Source organism: Artemia franciscana, chromosome 10 (assembly GCF_032884065.1).
Source record: "Artemia franciscana chromosome 10, ASM3288406v1, whole genome shotgun sequence".
NCBI classification, from domain to species: Eukaryota; Metazoa; Arthropoda; class Branchiopoda; order Anostraca; family Artemiidae; genus Artemia; species Artemia franciscana.
Window position 1 is genome coordinate 49,042,032 of NC_088872.1, and position 16,264 is coordinate 49,058,295.

A 16,264-nucleotide genomic window follows, 5' to 3' on the forward strand; every position below is an offset into this window, starting at 1 on the left:
AACTAAATACATTAAATAATTTGAGAGTTGTGTTTGATTAGTGAGTTAAGTTTTGCTTATATTTATAATTTACTTTGGAGTATCTTTTCATACACTGAGATACACCTCCTCCTATTCCTTTTTCAATTAAGGTATACTTATCTTCGGAAGAAAAAGTGGAATTTTAGCTTTAGAGTGTTTGAGAAAAGCTTCCCATGCTAGTCCTGGTGCTAAAAAGAAGTGCAGTGAATCTAGTTTATAATTATTTAAACATACAATTTGAAAATTTTCAGTGACATCTGATAAAATTAATACATCACTTTTTAGATGTAATTCAGTGTAATCTAATAGTGTTTTACATTTAAATAATTTCCAAATAAATTTAGCTCTCATATATTCTTCTTCTAATTATTTTCCCCTATTAATCTAGAAAAAACTTGCCTATTGAAGGTAATTTTGTATTATTTATTTTTTCATAGCTATCAATATATTCACAGGGATAAATACTTTTCCTTATTATTTTTTTGAATCCTTCAATATTTTGAAATGCCACGGAAGTACACTCAAAATTATTTCTTAAACAAATGCAAGTTACTTTACGTTCATATTTTACCAAATTTTCAGAAAGCCGATCTAACGATGAAGCTATAAAACTGAGTGAAGGTATGAAATGCATTTCGTATTGTATTTCATTAACAGTTATTGTTTTATAAAATGATATAAAACTCTCCACTGAATCGAAAATACCGTTATCAGGTACTAATTCTCTAAGAAATAAATAAGAGTCATATTCTGAGAGATTTTGCATTACAACAGGGATATGCTTAGCTATTCTAAAGTTTTATTTCATTCTTCATGAGTAAATTCGCGTATGTTACCAGTCATATGGTCGTGATCTAAATGAAATTTATTATCTACTATTTCCTTTTCACATATATGACAGCTTTTAATAGTTGTATTATTCCATTGTCCTATAACTTGTTCTACTAATAATTGGATTATTGTCGTGTTCTTCTTTTTTAAACATATGCTCTGGGATATCTGGAGCTTCTCTTGTTTTTTTCCTATTTATAAATAAATTCGAAATATAAATATTTCGTTCTTTTTTCACACTCTCTCTACCAGTTACATCTCCAATGAATTGTCGAATTTGATAAACATCCTTTTTATTGATTTCTATTTGATTATTAAACTAACTTTTCACTTTATTCTTTACTTTATTATAATTTCCAGCACTTGAAATCTGTTTCAATTAAAAAAAAATTCAAGTTCACTAATATCATTATTCCGTAAACTATGAAATTGAAGTTTTAAATCTGAAATAATTTTATTCTTTTCTTAGAGTTTATTTTCTAATTTTACTTGTAATTCAGGTTCAATATTGTAGTAGTACTGCTTCTTGTCTTTTCACTTTTTACATTACCTGACCATTGAATATAGTGGTCGCACATTGGTATTTTATTATTAAGAAGATCGTTGATGGAATTGAATATTGTAAGTTTTATTGTCAATAATCTTTAAATTATTGTATTTGGAAAATGATTGCAATTCATTAATTGTATAATGTGGTATTTGATTTTTATCTTGATTAATTTGAATGTTTGTTGTAAACGACTTTTGACCACTTTTGCCTTGTCATTTATTTATTAGGAGCTGATTTTATAAACAAAATTCAAAATCTTGAAAAATTGTCAAACCTGAGGAATTTTATTGCTTGCTATTTACTACTCTTGAGACTTTCTTGAGAACGCTGTTAGTGTTTATTAACAGGTTTAATAATCAAATTTTTTTGGATAATTTGAATCTGTGATAAATTGGTATTTATTGTATGCTATGTATAAAGGTTGCTGCAACTGAGTTTTTAACTCAGACAGTTTAAAAAGAAATGAAGTGCCAATGACTAAAGGTATTTGTCGTTTTGTGGTTAGAAGAAAAATCGTTTTCAAAAAAGGAAGCAATCAGCAAAAATCCTTGATAAAAGGAAGTGGTATTTGTACTGGCGAGAGTAGCGTAAAAACTTTTAGATCTCTATTATTCGAACTTTTGTAGAACTGATTAATTACATAGAAAATTAAAGGAACTTGGATTTATTGTATCTAAAACTAAAATCAAAGAAGTATTGCAAAATCAAAATAGTTATTCTTTACACTTCAAACTTCTCGTACAATTAGAAAAAGACGCGTTTGCATTCATGTATCGATGACCAGTTGCAAGCAGATTTGGTTGATATGCAACAGTATAAAAGCGAAAATAATAATTTTAGTTATATTCTTACAGTCATCGATTGTTTTAGTAAATATGCTTGGTGTATTCCTTTAAAAGGACAAAACGGGTAAAGAAATTATTAATGCTTTTACGGATTTATTTAAAACCGAAGACATTTCAAACATTCTTACAGTCATCGATTGTTTTAGTAAATATGCTGGGTGCATTCCTTTAAAAGGACAAAACGGGTAAAGAAATTATTAATGCTTTTACGGATTTATTTAAAACCGAAGACATTTCAAACAGATAAAGGTAAGGACTTTGTCATGAAACCCGAACAGCTATTTTGTAAGAGTCATGAAATTCATTGGCTCTCATCTGAAGTTGAACTGAAAGATCAAATTTTTGAACGGTTTAATAGAAAAATCAAAGAGAAATTATGGAAATATTTTACATTGATGTATTACCCTCTTTGGTTGACAATTATAACGATTCTTATCATCGATCCATCAAAATAAAACCAATAAAAGCGAGTAAAAACGGAAATGAAAAGAAGGTCGGGACTAATCTTTTTCCTGATGTCGATATTCAAAAACCATCCTTAAATATGTTCAATGTTGGCGATTTGGTTAGAATACATAAAATTAAGGTGTTTCGGATAAAGGTTACCTACCAAATTATACAATTGAAGTTTTTCAAATAGCTGCAGTGAAACATACAACCCCTATAACGTATGAACTGTCGGATAAAACTGATGGACTCATTATTGGTGGTTTTGACGAAAAAGAACTCTTGAAAATTGTTCAGTAAAAACTTTAATTCCATAAATGGATCCTATAATGTTGAATTAATTATTAGGGAGTTTAGTGAAAAAGTAGAGAAATAAAAAGAAATATAGTTCCTTAGAGCAAGAACGTTCCTTAGAGCAAGCTGGATTTTGTGATTATGGTAAAAAGTTTGATGTTCTAATTGTTGAAGCAGCAGATAAAATATGATTATATGAAGATGACACAATTTTAAGAAGACGATTACAACAATTGGATCAATATTTAAGCAACGCTTAAAGTTCACAATCAAGCAATCAAGCCACTCAACCGAAGCTATTTTACCCCCAGATAACCCAAATTCCATTGCTAATGTCGATTCTGGGATAGATGATGAGCTTTTAAGAGAAATCAATCAGGACTATGATCCTAAGAGATCGTATTTTGAAAAGCCTAGTTTTTATTTAGACAATTATCAATGTTTAAAAGAGACAATAGATGAATCAGGAATACTTAATCACAGATACGGAGGAAATATGAAAGGTGTGAAATCTAGTGAATTAGAAAAAAGTCTCAGTTCGTAAAAGTCTACAGAAGAAGGTTAAAAGATAACTTTGATATTATACAACCTCAGCAAGGAAGGATAAGGATATGATTGAAAAATTATATAGTCTGCTAGGTAGCAGACCTTGTTGAAATATATCTGATGAAGAGAAACATGAAGCTATTGACCTGCTCGATTCATTATTTGAAAATAAAATTATTAAGACAGATGACTGTAATACTATTTACAAGAACAATCTTAGAATTTGAATCTTATGAACAAAAATGCTGTTCTAATAAATGGTTTGATTATTATTAGTGTTAACAAAAGTGAAATCGAACAGTCTTATACAAGTAATCAGATCACGTTATATCGAAAAACTGATTATGAAATAGCCTTAAATCAATGTACACTATGGTACTCATGGTATAATATTAGTGATCAGTTTAATAACAATGCGTTTGAATGCAGAGAAAAAAATAAGGATGAAAGGGTTAACGTTGCTATACCCAATGGGTTGTATGATGAAGAGGGTTTAAATTATGTTTTAGCTCGTTATATTAATTCATTCCTAGATCGATACCAAATCAGTATATCATCCAACCTAGCAGCAATGAAATTTTTTATTATTTTGAATGAGAATTACGAATATCTGTATTATGAATGAATTATGAATGAGTAGTAAATATAATGAAGAAACTAAAGTTCCTAATATTACAAGAAATATTGATAAAATACATATTCACTACTCATTAGCGGGTATTTCAAAAGGTGAATGGGGACACAACCTCTGATTTGATCTTGAGTTTTGTTCCAAAAACAGAACCTAGAACGCTACTTGATGAGATTCCTATAGAAAGCAGATGTCTTCCAATGAATTGAAACGAATATACCAACGCGCTAAAAGTTAAATGATATGAGATCTCTAAAAGATATAGTTTCAAATAGTAAGAGATATTTTAATAAATATCTTGATGAACATAGGAAATGTTTATTGGATGCAATGATTTTAGGGAAGGGACTTAAGCTACATCCCCTGTGATGGTCTTTTGGACACCCTCAGTTACAATAGAAGATTAGCCTCCACTGTTTGAAAGTCTTTTAAAGTTCATTTAATAATTTTGTCTATATATAATTGGCAGTTGCTCCTTATTCGGAAATATTTGAAATGCCTATTATTGATGATTCTGCAACCAAATATGAATATACAGAAATTAGAGAAAAATATGGATTAATATCAACAATAAAATCATAATTTTATTTTAAAAGAGGTGGAATCTTGGATTCTTCCAAGTGATATTTACCTTTCTGCAAAAGTGATAATGCGGATTTATATCAACAATAAAACCCTAATTTTATTTTAAAAGAGGTAGAATCTTGGATTATTTCAAGTGATACTTACCTTTATTTAAAAGTGAAAATAACACGATTGGATGAAACAAATACGGGAAATAATGATTAAACTACTTTGAGAAACTATGGATTTAATTTGTTTAGAAATGCTGAACCAATTGTCGATGAAAATGTATTGAAAGTATTGATTATGTAGATAGAAAGACAATTGTTAAAAATGTTTTTAGAATTTTCAAATGACTATAGTCGAAAGGAAGCTACTAATATGTTTTTGTATGAAGATAAAACCCAATCCGTTGAATCCATTAAAGCAGAAAACGAGTTTGAAAGCACTTTAAACCTGCCTCAGCAATTGGTGCAACCATTATAATAAAACGAACTAACGCTTTTAATACTTTTTTATTTAAAAGATTGAATAAAACCAAAGAAAATCACGTGGTTAGTATTTACTTACCATTATCACGATTATTTGGATTTTTCCAAGATATTAGTCTTGTTCTTAAGGCGTTACACATCATTTTAGATTAAAACTAAATGAGTTTTCAAATATGATTATAAAATATGGAGCTCAAAGTTTTAAAGTAGATGTAGTGCATTTATCATGGGTGTTAACAGTGTTACATCCCAGTTTACCCATAGTTACTCAATTGAAAGCCGTATTAGGGAAGTAGCCAGAACAATTAAAAGCTGAATTAGGGAAGAGCAGCTCCTTTGAATTAGGATGGGAAGCGTTTAATACCTATAATAGTGATAATAAAACAGATAAGGAATTAACATAGAGGATAGTCAGTGAACGGTACAATACAACTAAAATTGTTGTTGTGTTAAAGAAATCTGAAAGATAACAATTATACGCAAAACAATATGGTATTTGACTATATGAACACTGATAGAATTGAAATGAGAGTAAATGGATATAAACATTCACAAGATGATTTGAAATATGATTTCAGTAATGCTAATGAAGATTATTCTAACGCTTATCAACGATTTTTCCAGTTAGGATATTTACATAAAAATGTTAATAGTGGAGCAATATTAAGTTACAATGATTTTAAAACAGTATATCCTTTATTTTGTTTTGATGTTCCAAAGCATGAATCGAATATTTATCGAAATGGATCAACTGCTGATATAGAAATAAAACTTTTATTAGCCCAAGTACCTACTAATCCGTATAACATTTACTGTATTATATTTTCAGAAAGAAAAGCAATCATGAAGGTGGTTGATAGTAAATTATATGATAATATATAAATTGTTTTCGATTTGGAAATTTGTTACTAATAAAATTATTTACTAATAAATTGAAAAACTTTTAAGCAAAATAAAAATGGAAAATAAATATGATCGAACTATTAGGAAAGAAGATTTAGACATTGGAATGAAAGACACTATTACAGTAATAAAATGTGTTACAACTAATTATGGAAAGAAACTCATTATCATTATTGATTTTTAAGGTGAAATGGTTGATCTATTTGCTTTTAAGTGTTTTGATTCTAAAGCAGCTGACCTTGAAAAGAAATTAAAAAAATTAGATAAAGGAATGATTTTAAAGTTTATTGAAAAAAATAAAGATAATATAAAATGTTTAGATACTAATGTCAAAGTATCCACTAAATATAAAATTATCACATTCTATCAGTAGTCTAGGAAAAATGGAACATAATTAAACACTCATTTCACAAATTAAAGAAATTCTTATTTCACGAGACTATTTTTGATCTCAAAGCTCGTGATGGAAAATTGTAAAAGTGTCGGAAATTTTCATTTAAAATCGATTTGAACTCAACTAAAAGAGATACATTAATGGAATGAATTAGGCGGGATCTAGAACCCCTGTTCACATTGTTAAAAGTATAAAAATGAGACCAAATTATATTTCCAAGGACCTGTTTTCATTTTGAATGTAAATGTTCAAAATGTGCAATAATTGATGTTATAATGGACTGGAAATGATGTAAATTGGTGGATCGATCTATGTGAGGCAGAATCGGCAATTACTATGCTACTTGTATTATTTCTGGGACGCTAGCCAACTGATGCTAAGCGTCACTATATCGTATCAACTTAGTTGCGCAATGATGTCTCAATCTGAGTTGGATGGTAAAATATTATCAGTGATTTGTCTCCTTGCGTCTTTTCTTGGCATCATTCCGAGAATATGCATACCACAGTGATTTGAGATGTTTGCTGGACAGATATATTCTTTTGATGGTTAATGAAACTTGTTTCCATCTCCAAAAATTGTAAAGACTACAACCGACCAGGGATCCTTTTTGTAATATAATGATCCTAAACACACCGGTTTTCCATTGCTGAGCTTGCGCATGAGTTTGGGTCCCCAAGCTCCCCTCCAGGCCCCATACCCCCCTCCCATATTTTAAGCTTCGAATTTTTGGGGAGGAGGAACTTGCCATTTTCTGGGACTTTTTATTTTTTTGCAAAATTATTTTAGAATTAAATCCTGATTGAAATTATTTTTGACTTTTCTGCTTTCGAGTTAGGTTTGTTTAGGTCCACGAACCTATTTTGAAAGCAGGTAACTCATTGTAGCCTAGTTAGTGCTAACTAATGCACTCAGAATTTACCAATTAGCTAAATTTGTTGTGTGCAAAAGTGCTTTTATTAAAATTTACATACTCAGTCACCAATTAAAAGACTCAGAATCTACCAAGTAGTTCAGTTTGTTGTGCTCAAGAGTGCCTTTATTTAATATGAAATTTTTTACTCAGCCAGCAATTAAAACTGTCAGAATTTATCAACTACCTGACTTTATTGTAGTCAAAAGTGCTTTTATTCAATTTTTTGATGCTCTGCCCCCAACTGGGACGCTTGGATTTTACCTACTAGTTAAGTTTTTTACTAGTCAAATTTTGTGCTTTTCAATTAAATTCTGTCTAAAAAACTATAAGTCTAGTAAAAAATTCTAAGTCCCCAAAAACATACAAGATAAAAAAATGTGCGGAGGCTTTGGGGCCCTAGAGAGGGAATCGGGGACCCCAGCTCATGTGCAAGCCCTGTAATGGAAAACTGGTGTGCTCAGGACTATTACATTACAAAAAGAATACCTTGTCGGTTGTAATCATTACGATTTTCGGAGATCGAAACAAGCATCATTAACCATCAAAAGAATGTGTCTGTCCAGTAAGCATCTAAAATCATTGTTGTATGCATATTTTCAGTATAATACCAAAGAAAGAGGTGGCCTGAAACAAATCACTGACAATATTTTACCATATATCCAACTCCAATTGAGAAATCAATTGTGTAATTAACTTTTTAAGATATAGTGACGCTTAACATGAGTTGGCCAGCCTCCCAAAAACAACACATTGATTGCCTAGAATGTATTTCTAAGAAAATGATATCATCAATGACTTGTTGGTTTATTCGAGTAGCGTATCGATCTTTTACCATAGTAAATCTTGGGTCTTACATTCGATTCTTATACCAGACACAAATTCCATAAAATCAACGTAAAAAACTGCTTAGAAGCTAGAAAATGTGTCTTTGAAAAGAAAACATGTCGCCTTCTATAAATCTAATTAACAATAATGCCGTCTATGACTTAGGTTAAATATTTAGCATTCAAATTTATCCATCACCGGAGGCCTTACGTAAGATACCGAGTACATGACATTGACAGCTGGCATGCTATGTTTAATGGAAATATTCTTATCGCCAGAAGCTGAGATAACGCCATGTGTGTCGTAGGAATGGTGGGATGGAGCTGTCATAGTGGCCACAGGGCCTATGGGAGGCGTTTGTAACTCTGATATTACACCAGGATATGGCTGTCTTAGGATCCTATACTACTTTCATATACGTAACACTTGCTGTTCGTTTTACGTTTTAATGTTGCTCCTTACCTTCAGTTAGAACAACTTGTTTTTTATTTAATTTCTGATCGTTTTTTAAATAATCCCAGGAAGTCTGGCCCCACCTTCACGAAAAAATACCCTCCCCTTGGAAATATCCTCTAGACCACTCAATCCCGGTGAAAATTTACCCAGGATAATTATCCTTAACAGCTCCGCGCGTAAATTTGAGGCGAAAAAGAGAAAGCAAAAAATGTAAAAATAATTTTGTATAGGGATTAAGGCAAATTTCCCCATTGGAAAATTCCCTTGACGATTTCACCCCTGGAAACTTCCCTCCTCAAGGAAAGTTCCTCGTGAAACAAAATATCAGAAAATTCGTCTTCCCACCCTAAAATGTATGCATGCTTCCCAATAAATACTATGCTAATACTATGAAATACTATGCATAAACAATGCGCAATTTTTATAACTTGAAGCCTTCCCCCTGGAACTGTGGGGGTTCATGTTATATCCAAAAGCATAGTTATTGGGTCTTTCAACTATGATGAACAAAATGGATATCTCAAAATTTTAATTGGACGATTTTGGGGGAAAAGGGGGTGGGGAGGGGGCCTAGTTGTCCTCCAATCTTTTAGGTCACTTAAAAAGGGCACTAGAAATTTTAATTTCCGTTCGAATCCACGATATTCTAGGATCACTAGGTCGATACGATCAACCCTGGAAAAAAAACAACAAAAAAAACATGCCTCCGTGATCTTTCTTCTGGCAAAAAATTCAAAATTCCACATTTTTGCAGATAGAAGGTTGAAACCTCTTCAGTAGAGTTTTCTGATACGCTGAATCTGATTATGTGATTTGCATTAACATTCTATGACTTTTAGGGGATGTTCCCCCTTTTGTCGAAAATAAGGCAAATTTTCTCAGGCTCGTAACCTTTGATGAGCAATATTAAACTTAATGAAACTTACATATTTGAAATCAGCATAAAACTAAACAGCATAAAAATCAACGGTTCATTTTGTATGTCTATCGGTATCAAAATTCGATTTTTTAGTGTTTCGGCTACTATTGAGCCAGGTCGCTCCTTACTTACAGTCCGTTACCACGGACTGTTTGATTAAATGTAAAAACCAAGTTTTTTCAACTGAAAGTAAGGAGCAACATTAAAACTTAAAACGAACAGAAATAATTACCTATATTAGGGGGTTACTCCTCCGCAGTACCACGCTCTTTACGCTAGAGTTTTTTAGTACTTTAAAAAAGCTTCGTATTGTTCTGATTAAACGAACATAGTGTTTCAGGAGTCGTTCTTAAAAGATTGGGACAGAATTGAAACTATAGCGTAAAGAGCGAGGGGCTGTAGAAGGGTAATCTCTCTCATATACATAATGTTTTCTGTTTGTTATAATTTTTAATGTTGTTCCTTACTTACAGTTGAAAAACCTGGTTTTTCTATTTAATTTCTAATCTTTTTTTAAATAATGCCTGGAAATCTGGCTATTCTTCCACGGAAGAATCCCTGTTCCCCAAGCATTTATTGTCTAGGCAATTCAATCCTGGTGAAAATTTACCCTGGACAATTACCCTTAACATCTCCACGCGTAAAATTAAGACGGAAAAGAGAAAGCAAGACGTAAGAAGAATTTCGTATAGGAATTCTGACAAATTCCCCCTGTGTAAAATTTCCCCTGAAAAATTCACTCCCTAGAAACTTCCCTCCTCATTGAAAATTATTCCCGAATAAAATCCCTCCATCAGAAAACCCCCCCCCATAAAAATGGATATACACTTCCCAATAACAAATACAATACGTAAACAATAAAAAATTTAACTTAAAGACCTATATCCAGGTGCTGTGGGAGGGTCAGGCTATCCCAAATGGCATAGTTATTTGGCCTTGCAATGATGCTGAACAAAACGGTTGTCTCAGAATTTTGATCGGACGATTTTGAGAAAAAAGGCGTGGGAGGGGGCCTAGTTACCCCCCAATGTTTTGGTCATTGAAAAGGGCACTAAATCTTTTAATTTTTGTTCGAATGAGCCCTCTCACGATATTGTAGGACCACTGGTCCTAAAAAAAACAAGTAAATAAAGACGCGTCCTTAATTTTTTTCTGACAGAAAATATGAAATATCACATTTTTTCAAACAGGCGCTCGAAGCATCTACAGCAGGATAATCTGATACGCTGAATCTGATGGTGTGATTTTCAATAATAATCTATTACTTTTAAGGAATGTTTCCCCCTTTTTTTCAAAATCAGGCAAATTTTCTCTTGTAACCTTTGATGGGTAAGGATTAAACTTATTGAAACTTAGATATTTGAATCCAACATAAAACCTTGATTCTTTTATATGTCTATTGGTATCAAAATTTCACTTTTAGAATTTTGGTTACTATTGAGCCGGGTCGCTCCTTACTTAGGCTACAGTTCGTTATCATGAACTGTTGGATACTCCTGTAAAACAGTCAGGAAGGCACCCATTACTTGAAAACCAGGATGGCATGTATACATGAAAACCAGAGCATAAAAATTATGCAGTCCAGCTGCAGGCATTATATTAATTATACTTTAAACTGACCTGACCGAGTCCCGGTTCCCTGTTCCACATAATGATCTAATGGTATTATTCTCCAGTACACGTAATGGGCGAAGTTTATAAGGGTAAATACCATGAAAAAAAAATGCAGCAACCGAAAAATATATGAAGGAAAAAAATATTTTAATATGTTCAGTATGTACTCTGTGTATAGTGTATATAGCGTGAACTCTTTTTCATAGGGTGTATTTTACGCTTTACTTTGTTTTTTCCTCTAACTCTTTCCCTGCATTTGCGTCGATAAAACTTTGCAGAATTTTTTTTTATTAAATTAACTTTGAACTCTCACTCAATTGCTTGTTTTTCAGGTTTTTGGAATATACCTTACCGTCACCGGTCTGTTATGGTTTGTTTTTATACATTTCGACCTGCTTCTACACTCGGGAAAAATGAGACAACATATCCTTGAGCAAAGTAATATTATTTTCTTTTAGGTGAAGGCTATTTAAATTACATTTTAGTTTGCCAATAAATCAATAGGCTGTCACCGTTCATGGTACAATTTTGCTATCTATTCCATCGAGGTAATTCAGACCAGAACATGGGGCGAATAACATACCATAGAAATGCTCTGTATATTATGGCACTTGGTATTTACCAAGTGACATACAGCGATCGCAAATTCTGTCGGTCTGTCTGTCCCGGTTTTGCTAGTTTAGGAATTTCCAGATAAGCTAGGATGATGAAATTTGGCAGGCGTATCAGGGACTAGACCAGATTAAATTAGAAATAGTCGTATCCCTGATTTGACCATCTGGGGGGAGTGGGGGACAGTTAATTCTGAAAATTAGAAAAAAGAGGTATTTTTAACTTAAGAACGGGGATTGGATATTAATGAAATTTGTTGTTTAGAAGGATAACGTGTCTCAGAGCTTTTTTTAAAATCCCCACCCGATCCGGTGCCATTCGGGGGAGTTCCAGGGGAAACCTAAAATCTTGGAAAACGCTTAGAGTGGAGGGATCGGGAAGAACCTTGATGGGAAAAATAAGCGGAAGTCCTAGATACGTGATTGACATAACCAGAACGGATCCGGTCTCTTTTGGGGGAGTTGGGGGAGGGTTAATTCTGAAAAACTAGAAAAAAATGAGGTATTTTTAACTTACAAAGGAGTGATCGGATCTTAATGAAGTTTCGTAGTTAGAAGGACTTTGTAACTCAGATGTCTTATTCTAAATCCCGACCAGATTCAGTGTCAATGGGGGAGTTGGGGGGAACCGAAAATCTTGGAAAACGCGTAGAGTGGAGAGATAAGGATGGAAATTGGTTGGAAGAATAAGCACAAGTTTAAGATACGTGACTGACATAACTGGACCAGTTCCGCTCTCTCTCTGGGGAAGTTGGGGGGGGGGTAATTCGGAAAAAATAGAAAAATGAAGTATTTGTAACTTACGAAAGGGTGACCAGATCTTAATGAAATTTGATATTTGGAAGAATCTTGTGCTTCAAAGCTCTACTTTTAAATCCCGACCAGATCCGGTAACATTGAGGGGAGTTGTAGGGGGAAACCCGAAATCTTGGAAAACGTGAAAATTGAGGTATCTTAATCTTACAAATGGGTGATCGGATCTTAATGACACTTGATATGTAGAAAGATCTTATGTCTCAGATGCTCCATTTTTAACTCGAATCGGATCCGGGGACATAGGGGGTTGGTGGGGGGAAAAAGAAATCTAGGGAACCAAAAATCTTGGAAAACCCTTAGAGTGGAGAGATCGGGATGGAACTTGATCGGAAGAATAAGCAAAACTTTTAGATACATGATTGACATAACTAGCCTTGATCCGCTCTCTTTGGGGGAGTTGGGGGGACTACCAGTGCTTTGGCGAGTTCGGTGCTTCTGAACGTGCTAGGACGATGAAAATTGGTAGGCGTGTCAGGGACTTGCACAAATTGACTTGATAACAGTTGTTTCCCCGATTCACCCATCTAGGGGGCTGGAGGGAGAGGAAAAATTGAAAAAATGAGGTATTTTTAACTTAGGAATGGGTGATCGGATCTTAATGAAATTCGATATTTAGAAGGACCTCGTGTCTCTGAGCCTTTATTTTAAATCCCAACCATATCTGGTGATATTGTGTGAGTTGGAGGGGAAACGGGAAATCTTGGAAAACGCTTAGAGTGGAGAGATCGGGATGAAACTTGGTTGGTAGAATAAACAAATGTCGTAGATACGCTATTGGCGTAACCGGACAGGATCCGGTCTCTTTGGGGGAGTTAGAGGGTCCAGTGCTTTGGTGAGTTGTGTGCTTTAGGACGTACTAGGACGACGAAAATTGATAGGCCTGTCTGGGACCTGCACAAATTGAATTTATAAAGTTGTTTTCTCTGATTCGACCATCTGGGGGGGCTGAAGGGAGAGGAAAAATTAAAAAAATAAGGTATTTTTAACTTGTGAGTGGATGATCGGATCTTAATGAATTTTGATATTTAGAAGGACCTCGGTCTCAGGGCTCTTATTTTAAATCCCGACCGGCATTAATTCTACGATTTTTCTTTTAAATCAATCTATTGATTCTTATAATTTTGCTAGAGCTCATGCCATATGAGCCCTTGGCTTTTGGCTCTTCCGACCTCGTCACAAGTGCCATATGAGCTCTTAGCTCTTGTTTTCTTTTATGATGCAAAGACTGTTGTATTATCTTAATTGTTGTGTTATATTAGATTGAGGCGAATCTTTAACCCCGTCTTAATTTCTATACTAAAGGTCACCAGCAGAGCCGTTCAATGCAGAAGGGGGAAAGTGGAGTAATCTCCTCCTGGCACTACGACTGGGGGGTTGCCCACTTTGATCACATTTTTTACTTTGCTTCTTAGCTTATATTTGACACGGGAGAGGAGGGGGCTTTAAAAGACTGCAAAAATTGCGGAGAGCGTATATCGTCTTTTCTTTATTCACGTTCAGAACGATTTGAAGAGGCCACGGCTTTTCTCTTGTTCATTTGCCTCCTTATCAGTAGTCATAAGGAAATTAGACTAAATCGTTCCTTCCTATCCTCCTTAACCAATAGCCATTTCAAGCTTGTATAGGGTACAGCTTCAACGCTAACATGAATAAAAAAAGAAAAAAAAAACGGTATTCTACGTTAGACTTACTAACGCTACCGCGTTAGTAACGCTTATCCGCGATATTAGTTAAATTAAAGGGTTATTTGTTACGGCGATTTTGCAACTAACACAAGCCCTCACGCCAATTAAAATCAATTAAGACAAGCCAAAATTGCCAGGGGTCCAGCTGTAATTCTTTTCAGAGTGCAGTACAACCCCTTTGTTGAGTGAAGGGCTAAAAAAACTCTTCTAGTCATTGTCCCATTTATGACTTTATGTTTCCTTGCAGGATTAAATGTGTGAATTATATATGAATATATAATTATTTGAATTATGTAATTCCTATGGATTAATTATATAAATTATATAAATGTATGAATTATATAGGTTCAGAAAAAATGAGGCATTATATCCTCTTTGAAGGGAATCCTGCTGACTTTCAGGCCAAACCTTTTTATAAAATGGGCATACGAAAATAAGACAAAACTTATCTGCCAGTGCGTCCGAAAAATTGGAATCTGTTTCTATGTGCTTCGATATTATTTTGCTATCGTTTTCATCAAAGGCCAGAAAGGCCAAAGCAATTCAGGCCAGAAAATAGGACAAGAAGCATGACTATGGAGCCTCTCTATGAATTGGCTTATTATGGCGCACATACTTCGTCCTCGTGTTTGGAGGTCTGCATTATCTTTGATTTAGGTTAATTTTAAAGCTATTAGTGCGAACAAAGGTTGTTAAAGATGTATGTACGAATCTGTCCAACCTCTTTGGAGGAGAGGTGCTGAAAAGATTTTTTGGCCACTCCAAAATTTTAGCATTTTATTTATTCTACAGTACTGATTTTTTTTTATTATAGAGGATGTGTGTTTCTATATTAAGTTATTTTAGGGAGTGTTGACAGTGGCACGACTTCGCAAGATTACATGGAGGTAAAAATTTATTTTTCAACATCTGGGGGGGGGCACTCGTCGTTTTTTCAATTTTTTCTCAAAAAATATCAAAATAATATATTGTAAATGAAAATACCAAAAAAAAAGGTCTTTTTGAAAATTAAAAAAGGCATGTGCCCCTGCTTCTCCCGTTGGCGCACCATATCAAAATTTTCTATTATCAAAGCTGCGAATGGTAATCAATGTGGACTTCGTCAAAAAAGGGAGAACCAAGCACTTCCACCCAAGGTAAATCTACACATACAGCTCCGAATTAAGAAGTTACCTGCTTAGCATGTTTTGTGAGTTTTATGCTGATTAGCATCGCATGTTTAAAAGATTTGACTAGATAACATTGTTTAGGCATTAGGCGTTGGCAGAAATAGTGTGTAAAAAAACAACAAAAAATGTATCTTGCTAGTTTGTTAGGGCCTATAAAGAAAAAAGTAAAATAATTTGCTGTTTACAGGAAAAATAAGTAAAATTTGGGCTTACGAAAGGTAAATAACAAGAGAAGCTTGATTATTAAATATGAAACAATCGATCAGTTTTCTCATCGTCCCCGTATTTGTTATAATTTTTCATATTATATGAAATAAATTAAAACTTTTGTCTATTATTGTATACCTAAATATCTCTCCTAAATTAAACAAACGCCGCTATTACTTACAGCATAGACACTTACAGAACTCAGTCAATGTTAGGTACTAATACGGGTAGTGATTCGATGAAAAGTGAGAAGCGGTTTAATACTTTTTCTTAAAGTGCCAAGAGCATAAGAAAAAAAACAGCTAATCTTTGGATCATCTTAGGTCTAATCATACTTGAAAACCATAATTCTTTAAAACCTTCTTTTGGCTTGTTAAAAATTGGGAAGTTGTTATTGAAGTATCAGCTGTTCGTCAATTTTGCCGCGTTTATTTAAATATCTAATTTTGCCACGTTTATTTAAATACATGAATTTAACAAAATTTCTTCTCAATAAAAATTTTAATTTAATATACTTTTGATTCCCAAA

At 33.4% G+C, this 16,264-nt stretch overlaps 1 protein-coding gene across 4 annotated transcripts in view; it reads left to right on the top strand.

Annotated features, from left to right (window-relative positions):
- The window catches only part of LOC136032304 (proton channel OtopLc-like), a 94,724-nt gene that overhangs the window by 41,820 nt on the left and 36,640 nt on the right, over nt 1-16,264 (top strand). For all 4 annotated transcript variants that reach the window (XM_065712589.1, XM_065712588.1, XM_065712590.1 and 1 more), the window contains exon 5: nt 11,580-11,685. In XM_065712589.1, coding sequence (XP_065568661.1) covers nt 11,580-11,685 — 106 coding nt within the window. The remainder of the gene's footprint in view (nt 1-11,579; nt 11,686-16,264) is intronic.